The sequence below is a fragment of the Halichoeres trimaculatus genome, unplaced genomic scaffold (genome assembly GCF_033239565.1).
Source record: "Halichoeres trimaculatus isolate MK-OKI-2021-1 unplaced genomic scaffold, fHalTri1.1 fHalTri1_scaffold_15, whole genome shotgun sequence".
NCBI lineage: Eukaryota > Metazoa > Chordata > Actinopteri > Labriformes > Labridae > Halichoeres > Halichoeres trimaculatus.
The window spans coordinates 16163403-16182224 of record NW_027437193.1 but is presented as its reverse complement, the minus strand read 5'-3'; the positions used below and the strand labels follow the sequence as shown (position 1 = coordinate 16182224).

Below are 18822 nucleotides of genomic sequence, written 5' to 3'. Positions count from 1 at the left end.
ATTTATTAATGCAGAGCTCCCAGAGACTCTGTAACAGATTCACAGTCTGAGTGAAACACATAGACTTGGAGAATCTGTTTGTGACAACATAAAAGATGTCATACATCCAACAAAAAGTAGTAAAATATTTTAATGCAGATTTTCATCACTGGCTTTTGGTGAAATAGGGTTTTCTGTTTGTGTAGATTTGTTAGACGGTCATTCTTGTTGTTTACATTCAGTGGTTGTCTCTCCTAAAATAAATACATGAATAAATCCCCTCAGTACATTTTGTGTAAAATCAATTCATAGACCCAATGAGATGAGAGTCATTGCTGTATGGTTTCTATGACAGAAAATGAGTATACTGCACAAACTACAAAAATAATTTGTAGTATCTGCACAAATTGCAGTATGTAAGCCACTGTAGTTGCTTCATTTGCTTCATCAGAAAAGTTGAAAATCTTAGCTTCAGTGAATCATCCCCGCTGTAATAACAAATCAGCCGTCAGTTGATCTGTATCTATACAGGATGCTAGGAGGTTAAATTATCTGAAAACCTGTCTGTTGCTTGATTTCAGCTATTTGTTGTACTAGTAAGTTAGCATTTCCACCAAATAGCCTGACAACCTTCAACTAGCAATGTTGAGAAGCTCAGTCTTCTTTAAAAGCAACAGACTGAATGGAATAGAACTTTATTGTCATTGTAACAAGTACAACGAAATTGAAGTCACTGCAGCAATCAAGAAAACAAAAGTAAGAAAGTGTAAAGAAAAGGCAAAAAGGTTCATAAGAAAGTAGATGATGACAGCTTATCCATCATTGTCCAGTTCAGCCAGTCTCCACCTCCACAGGGTCCAGGACTGAGCTTCTTCAGTCATGCTCCATCTCTGTCTCCTGGATCCTGTCTGCTCACAGCAGGTGAGCTCTTCCAACGTGGCGTTGGTGTCTGATGTTAGCTCTGTTATCCATGTCTGTGAATAGCATGATGCTACTCTGCCCTCTGGTATTCCCTCTGTTGCTGGGTTAGCGCAGCTAGCTTGTCCATCCTATTGGAGATAGATCTTACGTTCCCAAAAACAATGGATGGAAGGACAGGTCCATGTCGTCACTTCTTAGCTCACACCTGAGAACCAGCACGTCGTCCTCACCTCCTTCCCGTATGGGCAGATATCAGGCCTTACACCAGCAGAGCACGATGTCAGTGTTTTCACCAAAAACGCCCACTTACTATTAACATGCCAATGGTATCGGCAGCTCTACTGGAAAATCCCACGTTTTTAAAAGTTTGCGGATTAGGTCATCGTTTCTGCGTGAACGCGAGGCCAAAATGCAGCACAAATTTTGCGTTTCACTCTTAAACCATTTTTTTTTGTTAAACAGCCTCTGAAGTGGCATTTGAAGCGAGGTGATTAAGTTACTTACACAAATTAGGCAAGAACACCGAGCAGCAACTTGGGGTCTAAAAATATGAAACAATGCAGAAGTGCTAAAATCTGCTGTTTCTTAAGTGTCCACTTGAGGCTGCCTTCAAAAGTCCCTGGAAGTCACATACACACCAAGCCAAAAACAAGCTGTTTTTAAATAAATATGTTTTCAACCTGGTACAAAAAATGTCTCCTGCCTGAAGGGCAGATTTCATTATCAGTATACACTCTATGGAGGGTGATTTTTTTCTAACTCAGCAGTTTAGAGGATATTAAGATTGCAAGTTCACCCAATCAAAAGCATGGCTCAGCTCATGTGACTGATGCCACCCTACAGATGTTAGCGTGGAAACTCAAAGTCTGCCCCGCTTCCAATACTATTCAAAAATCTGTTTCAGAAACAGATGGGTAACATCAGGGAGACTATGTTTATTATACAGTCTATGGAGTACAGAAAGGCTAAATAAGGGAGTGTAGGGCTGTTTTTCGTCAAAATGGTTCTTCGAGCTAAATGCTAATATCAGGCAGCTAACATGACAGCAGTTTCCCTGTTTACAGAGCAGTTTTCACTGCAGTGATGTTACAAAACTCCACCATCTCTCCACCTTTGTTCTTTCTAACTGAACCGTATGACAAGAGAGATTTAGTATGTTTTTGTGTGATTCAGAAAGCACAGTTTATTCCGTCTGAACTCAATTCATGCGTCACATTCTTTTAAAAGCACTGAGTACAGTCAACAGTCACAAAGAGATAACCGGCTGACGTACTGCTGGTACGTCGACGTAGCACTACTGATATGATGCTGCAGGGGTTGCCCATCCTGTTTTGAGTAGCGCAAGCGGAAGATAAATTCCACAACATGAGTTACTGCTCAGAAAGCACACACCACCTTCCCCTTGCCATGAATGTCACTGTTGGCAAACAGAGGAGCTGTCTGGTTAGGGTCAGACAGGGGTATCTGGTGTTGGCCAGGTCTCACAAAAACAGAACACACGGCACTCATGTCACAGTGCAGCTCATCCAACTTGTTATAAATAGATTCAACACTAGATGGCTGGAGACTCAGGTCAGGGATTGAGAAGGAAAGTGCTTAGTCCTGCCAGGCGAAAATGTGGTTCCTTTTAAATGGTGCCACATTTGTGGGGATCATGTGTTTGTGGGACAAGCAGGAGAGCTGGGTATGTGGGTTGTGCCCATGAAAAACTTGCCAGATCTTCTCTGCCAATGCCAAACAGCTTATTCTGCTGTTGCAACTTACTCTTGTTTGAACTTCTGGTACCTCAACAAAGAAATAAACCTCTAAACACAAACTTCCTTTTTTTGCATGAAGTTTACCAGAAGAGAGTGAGAGTTTTGTAGCATGTCACCATTGGATATCAGAAGCACAATGTATGAAGGCACATAAGCTCCGTTTTTACCAAACAATTCACTTTGAATCAGTAAAATGTGGAGCAGATTGGATTGGTAAAGCCTGATCCTATTTGCATATCCACACCAAACTGTGGACCCTCTTGGTAGGCAGCATTCAAGCTGAACGCCGGTAGCTACGTAAGTTATATAGCATGACGCAAATCAAACAAAGAAGAAAAACTTGACACAGTTAACAAAGAGCAACGATAGAGTACATCCAGCAATTGGCCTTTTTTGTGATTTCCATGTGGGTTTTGTTAAAAAGCACAACCAAGCTTTGTTTCAGAAAAGGCTGTGTGCTGCCAGGAGAAATACAGGTAAGTGACGATCAAACCAATCAACAAAGTGCAGTAATGTTGCTCCACCTTCTGGGGTCTGACCGGTTTAGTCTGGCACTCCAACAGTAGGGTCCCAAAAAATGGGGCGGCTCTTTTTGGTTATTTGGAAATCTGTCCCGGGCTTAGTCAGTGGAAATGCCACAAAATGTGTGCCGTACCGAACTGAACCGAACTGAAAAAAATTGAACTGAACTAAACCGAATTGAGGGCTGCACGGTGGCGTAATGGGTAGCGCTGCAGCCTCACAGCAAGAAGGTCACCAGTTCAATTCCCAGCTTGGCCGGTGGGCCATTCTGTGTGGAGTTTGCATGTTCTCCCTGTGCATGCGTGGGTTCTCTCCAGGTTCTCTGGCTTCCTCCCACAGTTTAACAACATGCTCACCAAGTTGATTGAGCACTCTAAATTGTCCATAGAACGGTTGTCTGGCTCTGTGTCAGCCCTGCGATTGACTGGCGACCAGGCCAGGGTGTACCCCGCCTCTCGTCCAATGACAGCTGGGATAGGCTCCAGCCATCCGCGACCCTGAACAGGATAACCGGTTAAGAAAATGGATGGATGGATAAACCGAACTGAACCGCTTGGTGGAAACAGGACACACTGAGACACAGCCTGCAGCTTCTTATGAGTAGAGAGATGCTGGTTTGTCTGCTCATTGTCTGGCCCTTCATTAGGCCATCATGCATTTTACATAAAAAGAAGGTGTAAGAGTCCCTGAAATGTAAAAGGGACTAATAACAATGCTAAAATACTAACGCAATTTAGATATGTTGTCATAATGACGCAAATAGGAAATCTATGCAGTCAGCATGGAAACAATTTGCTGTCATGAAGCCAAACCATATTTTAAGATATTTCCTAGAGACAAATCTCTTTCAGAAGAATAAAGGACATTACTCAGCTGTTTATACAGACTGAGTCAATCTAAGACACTCCCTGTGATGAGTAAACCAGCCTTTATGTGTAAAACTTGTGGTATAGTCCTTTAAATTTGAAGATGTAAAGAGTAACAAAATTAAACTTGATCAGGATTTGGACATGAGACACACATGGTGAGGCAAGTTAAAACACAGAAACAGTAAGAAGAATGTAATAGTAAATTAAATAACAGCTGGAATACGCATGGTTGTGTGGGGTTGTGTGTGGTTGTAGTTATGTAATCATCAAATTATGATAATCATGTGAACATTATCTTTTATGTCTCTCACATGAGCAGTTACAGCACAAAGGAAGGTTTTGAGTTATGTAAACATGAGCAGCAGTGGAGATGTCAATTATGTGAACAGGTTTAAACTCCAGCAGCCTCACACAGAGGGTCAGTGTGTCTTTCATGCCCAATCATGTGTGTGTAAAGTCTGCTCATGTGTTGTAGCTCTCTCTCACACACACTCACTCTCACATGCATGGGGGCCATATATCCTGGAGATTATGTAATATCAGCATAGGTCAACATCACCCATGCGAGGCCAGAAGTAAACACAGGTGCAGAGCAGGAGATGATTCAAAATCTGTGATCACTGTAAGTTTGATTTTATCACCATGGAGTTATCTGCGGTTTGAGACACTCAGGATCATACTTCCTGATGTTTTTTCTTTAGACCATCAGGGTTTGTCTGCCTAATTTAACTGTTTGACGTGATCAGACAGGATGGATCAGATCTCCTGAAAAGCCCACGCCTACATGACTAACAGGGGAAGAGCCCTGTTCGTCTGCTGTCATAGCTTTCATTTCCCCATGTGTTTTTTCTGTCGTTTTCAGAGACTGAATGAGAAGCTTTAGGTTTGTTTTCTTTCAAATGGGCAGTGATGGTTGCCGGTAAATCAGTTATAGACTTGTTTCCCCTAGCCACCTCAGGTGACAGCCATGAAATAGGCTGTTGTGTAATTCTTAAACGAGATTAATGCACTCAGTCCTATACACTTACTTATGAAGCCTGTTCAGTCAACGACTGACCAGTTATTCTTGGTGTCATAAGCTTAAAGTTAGAGTTGGTAGAGTGGTATAAATAGAACTCTCATTTGGCTATTTACCAGCTGGATGCACAGATGTAATCAGATGAGCTGTCTGCTGACGGGCTGGTGCTAAGAGCAGCTGATGTTCAAAGGGCTGAGTTTGACTTCACAGCCTGCCTGAACTGATGCTTAAGTTCTGTCAAACTGAAACTCTGTTTGGTTAATTAATGATCACTGTAAACATCATAAAAGCACGTTAAGTCATCTCATGTTGGGCTGAAATTGAAATTTAACTAGACTGAACTTTATGAAAGTCATAGATATGTGAGTAAAATCCTCTATATTTTAACCATCAAAAGCACCACCAAACAAAACTCTTTTTTAGTATTGTACTGGTTCAGACATCACATCTAATCTCTCTGACATTAGAATGCCACCTCACCTGCCTCCCTGCCCTCCTGCCTCACCAGGTCACCTGGTCTCCTTACGTAACATTAACCTGTTTTATCTTTGTTTAGAGCTAAAACAAACAGACTCAAGATCACTTTAATATATCCTGCCTAATTTCCATGTAACTGAAACGCGCCTTATCTAGAACCAGGTCAGCCGTACAGAATAATGTAAGTTAATGAGGAAGAAACTCTTTGACAATGTGGATGTCCTTGTAGTTCAAACTTTAATGAGCTTAGTCTATACACAACAGAGTACAGTCTGGCTTGAAGTAAGCAGAGTGTGCACTGTAGCATCTGTGTCTTTGTGTGTGTGTCCTGTGTGTGCTTAAAGGGAGGTGAAAATCAGGTCACCGTGAATCCTGGAAGAATAAGCATTACCTTTGTTAGGCCTGTAAACAATAGTGCGAGGTGTTCAATAGGAAAATGACATATAGGCTTCTCCTGTCTTAACTGGTCAGGACTAGAAGCACATGGACGGATGAACAAAGACACACATAGCAGTTTTTACCCTCATTCCTGTCTCTGATCCCTCGGCCTTAGGAAATGATTGTTAAAGTGTTCGCTTTAAATTAAATATCCTGATATTTCTGTTTGTTTTTTCAAAGTTTATTACATTTTTTGTTTTCTTGGTAGAAGAATACACAGTTTATCCTGCTTATTTACCAGGCAAGCAATGGCATTGTTTCCAACAACCTTCTCCTACACACACAGTAAACATAAATCAATTTTGCCATTTGCTTGAGCAGCACTACTCTTGTGACGCTGGTGCAGGATATTATAATTCACAAACACAGAGACACTCTGTAATGTTCTCTAGCTGTCACTACTGCCATAATACACCCGCTTTTCTGCACTTGAAATACCTTTGTTATCTATGTGCATGGACCACAATCTTCCAAACTTTTTCATCCTAAACTGAAAAATCTTTCCGCCACTCAGATTTTGCATGCTTGGGTATTCTGCTTTCCAAAATCTGCAGACATATTTATGATACAGGACGACCCCTCTGGCTACATGATACAAAATGTGTGACTTTTTTCTGACCTGTTGGCTATTAATATTTGCCCTGCAGCACCAGGATCAGTCCACCATCCAAGCACAACAAGGATGACCAAGTTAAATGCCATGGTCGCTTAGGAAGCAAAATTTGATAATAATCATTTGCTGCTTGAGAGTGTATTAATGAACTGATGTGTCTCGTCATTAGCATGTCATGTAATAAAAGGAGACCTAACTCTTGTGGGTCATGGTCAGTGTGTTTAAACAGGTCAGCACTGGATCTAGGTCAGAGTCAGTTTACAAATGTACTGCATCTGAAGAAGCTGAGGTTGTTGCACGTGTCTGCAAGCAAAGCTAGAATCTGCAAGTCACATTCCTAAATGTGGAAATATCTGACACAGTAAGTACATGCATCAGATTTGTTGCTTCCCTTCTCGCACCAGACATGCAGGCACGCAGTTCTTGTTCTTTCACCCACACGTGGAAGTTTTACTTCTGCTAACATCCAAGACACGTTATCTGTTGCACTGTCTCACTGTCTCACTGAGCTGCAGTGAGCAACTGGTGGTGAGACAAGTATAAAGTAACTTTTTACATTCACTCAAGCAAAGGGGGGTGACCGAACTTAGTTATTTTACAATTGAAATATTCTTTTTATTTTTGATCATATTGTGAGATTGCGTTATAAATCATGTCAAAAAAGCTCTATATACATGTTCTTACATGGGCCTTGTTGATGTGCAAAACCACCAACCACCAAGCAATTCAGTTCATCTCAGTACAGCAAGTGCTTTATGGTGTTTCCACTTACTTACTGACTAATCCCCAAAGAACCGAGATGAACAGTTAAAAGAACTGTTACTCACCATGTGACAGAAGCTGTATTTCTCCTCACGGCATACAACCTTCTCTGAAACGAAACTTTTTTGCACTTTGTAACAAAGAGCTACATGCCAATCACAAAGAAGACAAGTTGCTGGATGTCTTCCATCATTGCTCTTTGTTTACTGTGTTGCATTTTTCTTCTTCTTCTTTGGAATTATAAGTGGGGTATACTGTGTCGCTGCTGTGGGTTCACGCTATTATGACACTGATGCGGCTATCGGCATCTGGCTTACACGCCAAGAGGAGGCACGGTTGGCTGTGGAAACACAAACAATATCAGGCTGAAATAATCCAACCAGTACCAAATTGTACTGATTCATATCAGACTGCTTGTTGGCAACAAGGCTTTAGAGGCTGATGTGCAACAAGGACCCAAAATTTGACAACAACCTGAAATGTAATGAAAAAAAAACGTTACAAAATATGAAATGTAATAAATGACCCAAAATGTACCAGGTAGCTAAGCCCCAAATATATGTAAAAAAATTAATTAAGTTTCAGTTTATTGTAATTATGATTTGATCATAATACTTATAATAATAATAATGAAAATTATTATCATTAAATTTTCGGTTGTTGTTTAAAATCAGGCTCTAACAGGCCTCCTTGAAATTCTCATAGTCCTATCAGAGGACACTATTTCACTACATTTCTGTGTATTTTGTTCGAAAGACTGACTAAAAAACAATCATCCAAGCTTAAAGAAGACAAAAAAAAAAAAAAAAAAAAACAAACACCAAAAACTTAAAGCTCCAAAGAGTAATAAATCTGGCACACAGAGCTTAGTTTTTTTTTCAACCTAGCATCAGCGATCACCACACACATTCTGACAACACATACAGCCAAGTAGTTTGAGAAGACAAAACTAGCTACTGCCAAAACACGATACAAGATTTGATAAGATTTTTCCACTTGACAAGCCGCAGAGCTTGCTTGATAACCAAAACCACACCTCCAACACTGGTGACCCTTTAAAAGCTTTAATAAACAATAACATTTTTATACCTGAACACTGAAGCTTGTAATTCTAACAAAACATTTCTCACATCAACTTTTGTGCAGGCCAGTATGGAAAAGAACACTTCTGTTTTGGCTGCATTGAGTAAGCAAGTTTGAGTAGCTGCAAAATTTTGAAAGAGCAATAATGTGAGTATACGGGGAAATGAGTGTCCAAGTACTCTTCTCTAAAGTGAACAGATTACACTTAGTGTGCTTTATCCTAAGTGTTGAAGAAATTTCAGGAGGCTTGACCTCTTGAAGAAGAAAACTCAGGAGACTCAGATGGCATAAGTTGAAACAGTTTATACAACTCGACTGAGGAGAAAAACAATACACTTGGACAAGTAATGTACAGTGAAGTCAATTGTAGCAGAGCACTCTGCGTGTTCAGTGTTTATCATTTCTGAGGTTGCAATGTCTGCGCCAATAAGACGTCACTGTAAGCATTCCCCTTGTATTGTGTTAAGATAGACAGTCTCAACTGTTCAAGGAGGCAGGAACATGTGTGTCTGATCAAATTCAGACTGGAGCCGCACTGTCCCTGTACAGATAACGCTAAGGCCAAATACAGGTTTGTGACTATGCTCAACACATACAGAGACAATTTACAGAGAAAACCAGAAACATAGGACAGTAGGAAATATTCACCTCACCAAGGTAATCAGATTACATGTAATCAGATTAATTTCTTCTAATGTAATCTGATTACATGTAACCAGAGTACTTTAAGAATAGTGGAACCAGAGTTCCTTGTTTAGAGCAGTCAATGTTAAGAAGTGAATAGCTCCCCTCCCATCTCTGTCAGTGGTTGTTCTTCATTGAGTTTCACTTGGTTCCTCCTGCTTTCTCCCTCTCTGACTCATCCCTATCACGCTTTGTGTCCTTCTACCAGGTTTTGAACCCTGAACCATGTTACTGTAAGGCTGCAGCCCTGAACACCAAGCCCACATGGTGTAACCCAGCCAAAAACCAACCACGAACCATCTCACTGTCACTCAGCCCTTCTTACCTCACCCTGACCTAACCCAAGTCTCACCATTTTGCCAGTTCACTATGGTAGTGAAAAGCAAAGTCTACTCCAACTCTTTTCTTACAATGAAGAATTGCCATTCTGCTGTATATGCACAGCCAATCTTCCCACCAGCCTCTGAGTCAGTATGGTTTTAGTCGTACTGGGCAAACTTGAGATGAAGCAGGTACATATATATTTTTTTAAGTGCAATCTTCCAATTTGCAACCCCCACTCCATGGCCTTGACTCCTCCTTTTTGCCTGTTTTTGGATTTGCTAAGAGTTAGGTGAGGAGGGTGTCCCCATGTAAGCACCATTGTTAGCCTTTATAACACCTCTTTAGAAACCAAAGAGTGATGTCACTTATTATCCACATATCCACATATTACACAGCCTATTGTCCAGCTAGCTCTGTCCAAGTCTACCAGCTCTTTGAACTTTGAGTTGTGCATGCTTGAGCAGGGCTTGAGGAGTTTAAAGTAACTAGGTCAGTTTATGTCTCACTCATGTTACGGAGCAGTTCTATTTATTAAGTGGCTGTCTGTTTGGACCGAGTGGCACGGGTGGCACAACCACACGTGAGCCAAAATATGCACCTGTTTGTGGGTCAAACTTTAAACAGACTCTGTAACACAACCTGTGAGACTGGAGCTTTCTATGAAATGTGCTGCTTAAGCATGACTCTTACTCTACCATACTACTGCTAACCCCATATCCACTTCAGCTGTGTACTAACATGAACTCTCTGGGTTTATATTGTATTTATATACTTCTTATGCTACCTGTTTTTTATACATATCATGTTTTGGTCAACTCTGGACGTGTAAAATCGTCATTGCACTGTAAGAATTTGCATTTTGCATTCCAGTTATTAACATGTAACATTGTTTTTTATATATATATATAAAATGACGTGCTGATGTAAATGAAGCAACAATGTTTCACTAAACTAAATGAAGCGCATATGTCACTACTGCAGAAAACTCTCAGATTTCATTGCCCCATCATGACATGGAAAATTACTCGGACGGAGGTCCTGTGGGGGTGCTTGGGTCATCCATTGTTTTGCGTGTTAAAGAAAGAGCAGCCCCTGCAGATAAATCAGGGGGGAGTTGTTGGGGGGAGGGAAGCACTTCCACCATATTTAAGCAAAAGGAGTGCTGGCATCCAGCCATCAGCTTTTCAAGTCATTTGATACTCTGGACTGAACAGTTTGAACTTTGGTGAAACAAAATAGAATTGTTTGTGACAAAAACTGTGAACTGAACGTCACAGCCACACTGATACGTCACCACATCTTTTGTTTTTGGCTGGATGTCTGCTTTTAGCAAGAGTTGGAGAGCATTTAAGCATCAACTTTTCCCTAATCAAGACAAAGAAAATGAAGAGTCACAGTTGTTCTAAAATTCAGATTGAACTGTGGAAGAACACACCTGTACCACCATATCCTGTAACAGCATTCCTGATACACTAAGTGGGGACTGTGATTTTTTTTTTAATACAATGAATCAAACAGATTTCCTTTCTTTTGTCCACTTTCAAATTTTACTCGCAAAAGGATGCAGTAAACAAATTTCAAATGCTGTATTATTAACCCTGTGCATCCACCCCTTCCTTTTCTGTTCATTAGACCTCTGAATACCTCACTACACATCTGTTAACACTATCAATCCGTTGAACCTAAAGAACCTTAAGATAAGTGTGTGGTGCTGCAGCAGTAAAAACTGTGTCACTGTGTCAGACACAATGGTGCGACCAATCCCGGCGCAGGTAACCATGAGTGGCTGAGGGGGATCTCCTATCAGTTCAGTCACACCAGAGTGCTCAGCCAATCAGGATACCTCTGGTCGGGGAAGAGAGGCGGGGTGGGTGGTGGGGGGAGCATCTGTGTGAAAATACCAAACCGTCTGCAGGCTGTGGATGTAAACATGCTGCAGTTTGTTAGAACAGCCCTTGCAGACAGGGCTGGATCCTCACACGTGTTACTCGGAGCTGATAAGAAATGTGCAATAACTTCCCCCCCCTTGTGTGCCACTGCATGTGTGAGTGACTTTTAAGTGCATGTGCAGTCATAGAAAATGAAGGTTGATTATTAGAGAAGAGGTAGTGCATACATGAAAGCACATAGGAAAGCACATTTCTTGTCCTCATAAAAACCCCTTCAGCTCGCTATACTGCTGACTTTCTCAAGATCAACTAGACTTTCAAATGAGCCATTACACAGCTTTGTTCTCTCTTTACACTTCCTCTCTCCTTTCTAGTTTTCTTAACGTCATCTTGCATGAAACATGAAGCGTAAGATATTTTTTTATGAACCATTTTGCAATTTTATGATCATCCCCTTACCCAGACTGAATCATGACTCAAATACAGAGTTCCCCTTTACTGTGTCACACTGTGGAAAGAAGAAGAAGAGGCAGCACTGGTTTGAACTAGTCTGATGTTACACAACGACACAGCGCAAGTGAGGAGAATCATTATGGTGCATCCACTTGCAGCAAAGCCACAACTTTTAAAATGATGGATCCTGATTGCAGGTGAAGTTTCCCTTGCAGCTCTGTATTATTTGTTTATGTAAGATTACTAAAACTGCCAGTCATTATTTTAAGATAATATGCACAAACTGTTGAAAGTTAGAGGGCATTTGCATTGCCTTGATGCTTCACTGTGATTGCATGCTAACTGGCTAGCATCTTAACGCAGTGTTTAGCCAGGGGGGTTACTGTGCAGCCCATTTATGAGACCCCATTTCACATTTTCCCCCTTCTTACATAACATGAATATTTTTTTTCTTTCACTCTGCACAAGAACCACCAGGATCCAGCCTGTACATTCCGGTGGTTGTCATAGCAACAGGGCAACATCCCTCTCTCTCTCTCTTCCTCTTTCTCTCCATCCTTTGTCCAGTGTCTCCCCTCCGTTTGAGCTTCCCAGGCGATGGAGGTTCGGATCCTGCATGCAAATCAAAAGCCCCCCCTTTAAATTGAGCCTTGAAAGCGAGGAAGTGGAAGGGATTTTATAAATGGTGATTGAATGCCATCAGGCGCTTTTCACACGTTAAAAGTGAGGTGGTACACTCCCCTACATCCTGCGAATGCCGTTACAACACTTGAGTGTTAAATAAGAGTAGGACAACACCCAATGAAGAGCAGATTACACCAGATCCATCCAGTTTTTCCGTCCAATATAAAAACAGAAGCACAGTTTGAGCCGCTGATTGAGATTAAAGGCTTTTGTTGTCATTTAAATGTCTGCTTTCGGTCATGTTTGGATCAAAGAGGTATTAAAAGACATGCAAAGGTGGGTGGTTTGGGAGAGTACATAGTGTTCCTATTTGCCTCTGGGAGTGTGTGAAGTTTTGCTGGGTATGACAGACTGTAGCACAGTATGTGGGTCATATTAACTTTGTAGCTGTGCTAAGCATGCAATGAATGTGATTTTTGAATGTGTCATCTTTGTCAGGGTGAGGTTTTAGTTCTGGTTTCCAGTGAATGGTGAAAAGCAGGACTGCATGTGTGTGGGCAGAAGTTGAAATTAGTGTTTTTCAACCTTTTTCTAGCTCTCTGAGCAAACATTTTAAGAATGTGGGCAGAAACAGTAACATGCATAAAGAATATTTGTGCCAGATTGACCCATTTGTTTTTCTGTTTTCACTGCAGAAAGTTTAAAAGTATTTTTCTCATTTGTTTTTTTTTTTTAAACAAAAACACAAAAACGCCATGTTCCCCAAAACAAATCAAAGTCTAAAGGCCAGAGAGTCTGCAGATATGGAGCAAAAAAATAAGCAACCAAAACAAAGTTAGAGTACATGTGTTGGCTTCAGGCCTGCCATAATCCTCCCAAACAGGAATGAACTCGCCCTCAACTTTACGATTGGCAAACTCTTGCTGAGTTGGACCAACGTCTGTTGTGGGTGCAGTTGGGAAGTAGGGGAAAGGTCCCACAGGCAAGTTGTTTCCCTACCCCCAAGACAGGCAGAGCACAGGAGAAATACATGGTGTCAGTGTCACTGCATGTCAACTGAAGTAGAGTCATCACCTCCTTCTTCTGTCTGGTGAAAGTTTTCCTTCATCTTGTTTTTACCTGTGAATTTTACTGATCAAAATCTGAGTTTATCCAACTGACAGCTTTGGCTAAAAAAAAAACTGCTGAGTACATCAATGCATCAAAGTGTCATCACAGCCATTCCATACAAAAAACAAAAAATATAGAGATATTTTAAAAGAATTTACACTGGGATTTTCCATTGTGATCAAGGTGAGGGGTGCCGCTAAATTTACATTATGTCTGAATCTGCTCTGTATAGGAAAGATACTGCTCAAATTAAACTCAGCTGTCCCTATAAACAAACATTTTTGACAGGTTCATTCATCGACCTGCGTGTTCTGTTTGTTTTTATGTTCAAAACAGGATTCAGACAGGTTATGATGAGGTCATGATTATCACAACACAGCTTTTCTGGGAATATCGACCCCTGGCAGTCTAATAACCCTCTCGTGAGTACATACCAGTTTCCAGTTACGTTGCAAAACCCAGCATTCACACTGAGCTGCTGTTTACATCCTGCCAAGATGCCAGCCTCTGAAACATCAAAACATTTGGCACCAGTAATGTGCAGCGAGTCTCTCTTTACTGGAGAAACCTGTAGGTACAACTCATTCTGTGTTTTTGAGTGTTTGCTGCTTTCAGGAAACTGCCGTGTCACCAGCTGTTTAAAGGATCAGTGTTTATTTACTCAGGCTGGAGACCAGACTTCAGCGGTCCAGCAGCCAAACAGTATTCCTGCATATGATTCAATTACTGCACTCATGAAATGACAGGGTTGTAAAAATGAGCTGTAAGATTTATAGAGCAGTTATGTGCCTTTTGAATCATTAAGTAATTTGTTAAAGCTCTAAAATCCAGACTGAGTGTTGGACTTATGACTCATCTAGTCATGGTTAAACCATAAACAAGCTGGTGCCATTTGGCAGGCAGAAAAGACAGTGTGCAGCAACCTAATTGTGGAAAACCCACGTTTGTTTTCTTGCCAAGAGTTAAATGAGTATAATGTTTTCTATTTGACCTGTGGTAAGTTAGCTTTGCAGAGTAGCCTAACGCCATCTGAGGTTAACAACATTTGGGCTGTGAAGTGCTAGAAAAATGTGTGTGTAGTCATCACATGTTGTTTGAGGTCTAGCATGAGTTACACTGAGCTACAAAGCTGACGCTTCAGATTCCCAGTAATTGTTGCTGCTGAATTTTCAAGTTCTTCCTTTAAAGTCAAGAGTCGCACAGCCATGTTGTGATAAAAATAAAAGTTTTAAATGCATCAATAAAAAACACCAGGTTCAGTAAACATGATGTTTTACCAAATCAGGTGCATTACAATATCGCAGTTAACAAAAGGATAAAACTCCTTGAGGAAATCTACAAATGGCATTATGGACAGATCAACCACATTTGAACAACATACATCTGGGTACAGACATCTACAAAGTGTACCGCACAAGTCGACCCAGTGTGTCAAAAAATCTGAAGACATCAAACGTTGCCATTTAAAAATAGACACTTCATAAAATCAAAAGAATTAGTAACATTGAAGACTGGACAGTTGAAAAAGGCAGGTTCACATATATTAACAGTACATGAACTAGTCAGATTTATTAAAGTTACACATGCTGCCCAGCCTCAGCAGCTCTACTCCTCAGTGTCCGTGTGCTTTAGTTCATTTTTAGTCACCAACAGACAAAAAGAGAAAAGGTATGACTCGGGCTATAAAACAGTGTTACAAAAGCCGATCCCTTCTCTAAAGATGAGGGGAAAGACGTACCCTGCCATTACCGGCTCATAGCTACCACAGATATTAACTTGTCATGTTTAAGTTGACCAGCCAACCATTAAATGTAGGTTAAAATCATCTCAGTAGGAGAGAGAAATAAAATACAGTACTAGCTTAAAGTAAAGAAGTCAAGAGGGCAGTGGGAGTCAGTCTATAAGATGGGGGTCTAGTATTCCGTGGGTTCGTCTCCCTCTTCATTCAACAAACAGGTGCGCATCAGGGCTTCAGTCACGCCATACGGGTCACAGTTGGCGGATGGACGGCGGTCCTCGAAGTAGCCCTTCTTCTCCTGGCCGACGTTGCGGGGAATGCGAATGCTGGCGCCACGATTGGCCACACCAGCAGAGAACTCGTTGATGTTTGAGGTCTCATGGTGGCCGGTGAGACGGCGGGCGTTATCCAGGCCCCCTTTGGGATCATAGGCACGGATGTGGTAGCGGTGCCTCTTTCCCAGCTTCTCAATTGACTCTTCAATGGCTCTGAAAAAGAGAAATTTTGAGTGTGAGAAACTTCATATCCCCCGAATGCTCCCAAATGAGTCTCATTAGGTTTGTACACTCACTTCAATCCACCTTCCTCCCTCATCTCCTTTGTGCTGACGTTAGTGTGGCAGCCAGCACCGTTCCAGTTTCCAGGGATTGGCTTGGGGTCAAAAGAGGCAATAACACCAAAATCTTCACAGACACGATGCAGGAGGAAGCGTGCCACCCACAGATGATCACCCATATCAATTCCTTCACAGGGTCCTACCTGGAACTCCCACTGAACACAGAAATATGGAAATCAATGTTAGAGTTTCTTAAACCCTTAAAACAAACAAAATCTGAATTTGCATAGGGGTTTTATACACGCAAGAGGTCTATTTACCTGAGCAGGCATCACTTCTGCATTAGTGCCACAGATCTTAACTCCAGCATACAAGCATGCCCTGTAATGGGCCTCCACAATGTCTCTGCCATATGCTTTGTCAGCTCCCACTCCACAGTAGTATGGGCCTACAAGAATTTTAACAGTTATATACCCATGTATATTACAAAGTAAGGAACTGATGTACACAATTTTTTGCATAGCAACTCACCTTGTGGTCCAGGGAAACCATTAGATGGCCAGCCAAAGGGGTGACCATCTGTGCCCAGGATGGTATACTCCTGCTCCATGCCAAACCAGGGGTGCTGATCCTCAACCATCTCCATCACTTTCTTACACGTGATCCTAAGGTTGGTTTCTGCAAGGGGAAAAAAGTCACATCCCAAATTTAATTTGTGCTCTCAAGTCTGCCTTGCAAATTACTGCCCTCTAAATAGTTAAGCAAATTCTAACAGATTATGAACTTTATGCAACACTTTGAAGAGATCTTTCGAGTTCCAGGTCCATGCAAATGTAAAATATGTCATCGGTTTATGATTATGTAAAAGTTAAATAAACAGAAAAAAATGTTACTGCAGTATTTGCTTCTACTCTCCCTTTACATGACACAGCTTCAAAATGCGTGTATTAGTATGCATGAATGAGTGTGCAGAATGAATAAGTGCATGCGTGTGAAAAGGAGTGCATGTGCACACTTGCTAATGAATGTGCCTTGTTTTTGATGAGGACTGCAACTCAAGCAACTCAAGTTATCCACATAGTTTGTTTTTAGGAGGAGGGCATTTCACAGGTCTGATTTTAAGCTTCTTTTGTAAAAAGATAAACTGATGAAATACAACATTGCTCCCCATCATTCATCTACCTGCTGTATGTTCTCTGATATATTTAACATCTACGTTTAATCCTATTCTCAATAAGTAAGTTACCTGCTGGTTTGCCATTATACTTGAGCACTTCACACAGCACCAGCTTGTTGGGGTCTTTGCGGAATGGATCACGGAACATGGCAGAGGGAATCAGGTACATATCGCTGTTTGAGCCCTCAGCCTGGTAAGTGCTGGAGCCATCAAAGTTCCACTCAGGAAGCTCTGCAAACAGGAGACAGAGTGGAGGAGGAGGGGCAGGTAAATTAAACTGCAGGACTTTATTAGAAAACGGTAAGAGAAGATTCAGGAGGCTAATTACCTTCGACGCTTTTGGGCTCAGAATCCAGCGTCCTGGTTTTGCACCGGAGCCCCTCTCCGGTCCCATCAATCCAAATATACATGGCCTGAACTTTATCTCCCTGAGGGAGATCCATGTACTGCTGCTTAACAGCTTTACTTAACGTGGCGCTGGCGGACGTGGCCATCGTATTTCCTACTATAACACACCTGAGAAGAGGCAGAGGAGAAGAGAGCAGGTAAGAGACCGCGGTGCGCTCTGGACCACATGTTGCGTAACAGGCGTTGGGGGCGCAAAAAACACAAAAACATCACCATTGTCTTCCTCTTCCAGAAAAGAGAAGGCATGAAAAACACGTTGAGGATGTAAAAGAAGCTACATTTCCAGTCGCTTCATCGCCATCCAGTTTTGGAAACAAAGGAAACAACACTTGCTATCGTCTGATTGAGATAATTATTTAAGATTCAAAATTTTGAGAGGTCTTTTAAAGGATGACTCTTCATTACCACATTACAAGACATTAATTCCCACAACCACTCGAAACTTTAGACATAAACACACATTTACACCCATCCTTTAGCAAATATGCCTGTTGTTGTAGTCATGGTTACGATAGTTGGCTCCTAGAGTGAGGCAAGATTACATCACTGACTTCCTTGTTAAAATGACCATTACCTTTAAATAAAGCTTTTTTTCCGCCTTAGACATAAGATTTAAGGCTTTTAACAAAGTAAACCAAGAGTTTGGGCTCCTAAATACAGAAAAATGCCCCAAAGAAAAAAAGGTCTGTGTCTAAAATAAGTCTGGTGCAGCGTGTACCCACTGAGCTCCTGTGCCACCACGATAAAGTTGAAGCAGGAAATAAACGCAAAGGAAGAAAAGAGATTGAGAAAAGTTACCTGGAGAAACGAGGAAATTGAAATAAAAACTAAAGGACGGACAGGTCCAATGTCTTGCTGTCTGGTATCTCGCTTGTGCCTCTCTCATTCTCTGGTTCCGAAGCTCCGGATCCGGGGACATTTATAAGAGCAGAACTGGGATGTCGCGTCTTTGATTGGTCGATGAGACGGCAGCGTGTTTACTCCAAGGTGATTGAAGGCACATGCAGCACGACCATTGGACAGACAGGGAGAAGGAGCAGCAACGCCCTCTAGCAGCAGCTCGGCCGCGTGTGTTACCATGCGCGAGGCACCATGCATGCTCCTCATCCTCACATGTACACATAAACTGCAACAAAAAAGAAGAAAACACGAACAACTCAATGAGAAAAAGCATACCTTTGTTGAAGAATGATCACTAAAGTCGGGCAAAAAGTGCTCAACTGGTCTGAAACCCTTGCTACAAAATACCATCTATCTTCAGCTCCCACACAAAGCACCGTGTAGTTTCCTCGGTATTAAACGCCACCGTGTGGTGGAAATCTGTAACTACCAGACTGCACTGGTTTTGATGGAAGAAATTATGTAATCCCACCAAAACCATCTGAAACTGATTTCCCTGGATGCCCACGTGAACAGTTTG

At 41.6% G+C, this 18822-nt stretch overlaps 1 protein-coding gene across 1 annotated transcript; it reads right to left on the bottom strand.

Annotated features, from left to right (window-relative positions):
- Positions 1–14731: 14731 nt before the first annotated feature.
- On the bottom strand, positions 14732–18357 carry LOC141803917 (glutamine synthetase). The gene is made up of 7 exons (XM_074687997.1): positions 18201–18357; positions 17323–17510; positions 17064–17225; positions 16349–16495; positions 16138–16265; positions 15833–16032; positions 14732–15749 (listed from the first exon to the last, which is right to left on the bottom strand). The coding sequence occupies exons 2-7, from the start codon at positions 17486–17488 to the stop codon at positions 15437–15439; spliced, it is 1116 nt and encodes a 371-aa protein (XP_074544098.1). The 5' UTR covers positions 17489–17510; positions 18201–18357; the 3' UTR covers positions 14732–15436.
- Positions 18358–18822: the final 465 nt, after the last annotated feature.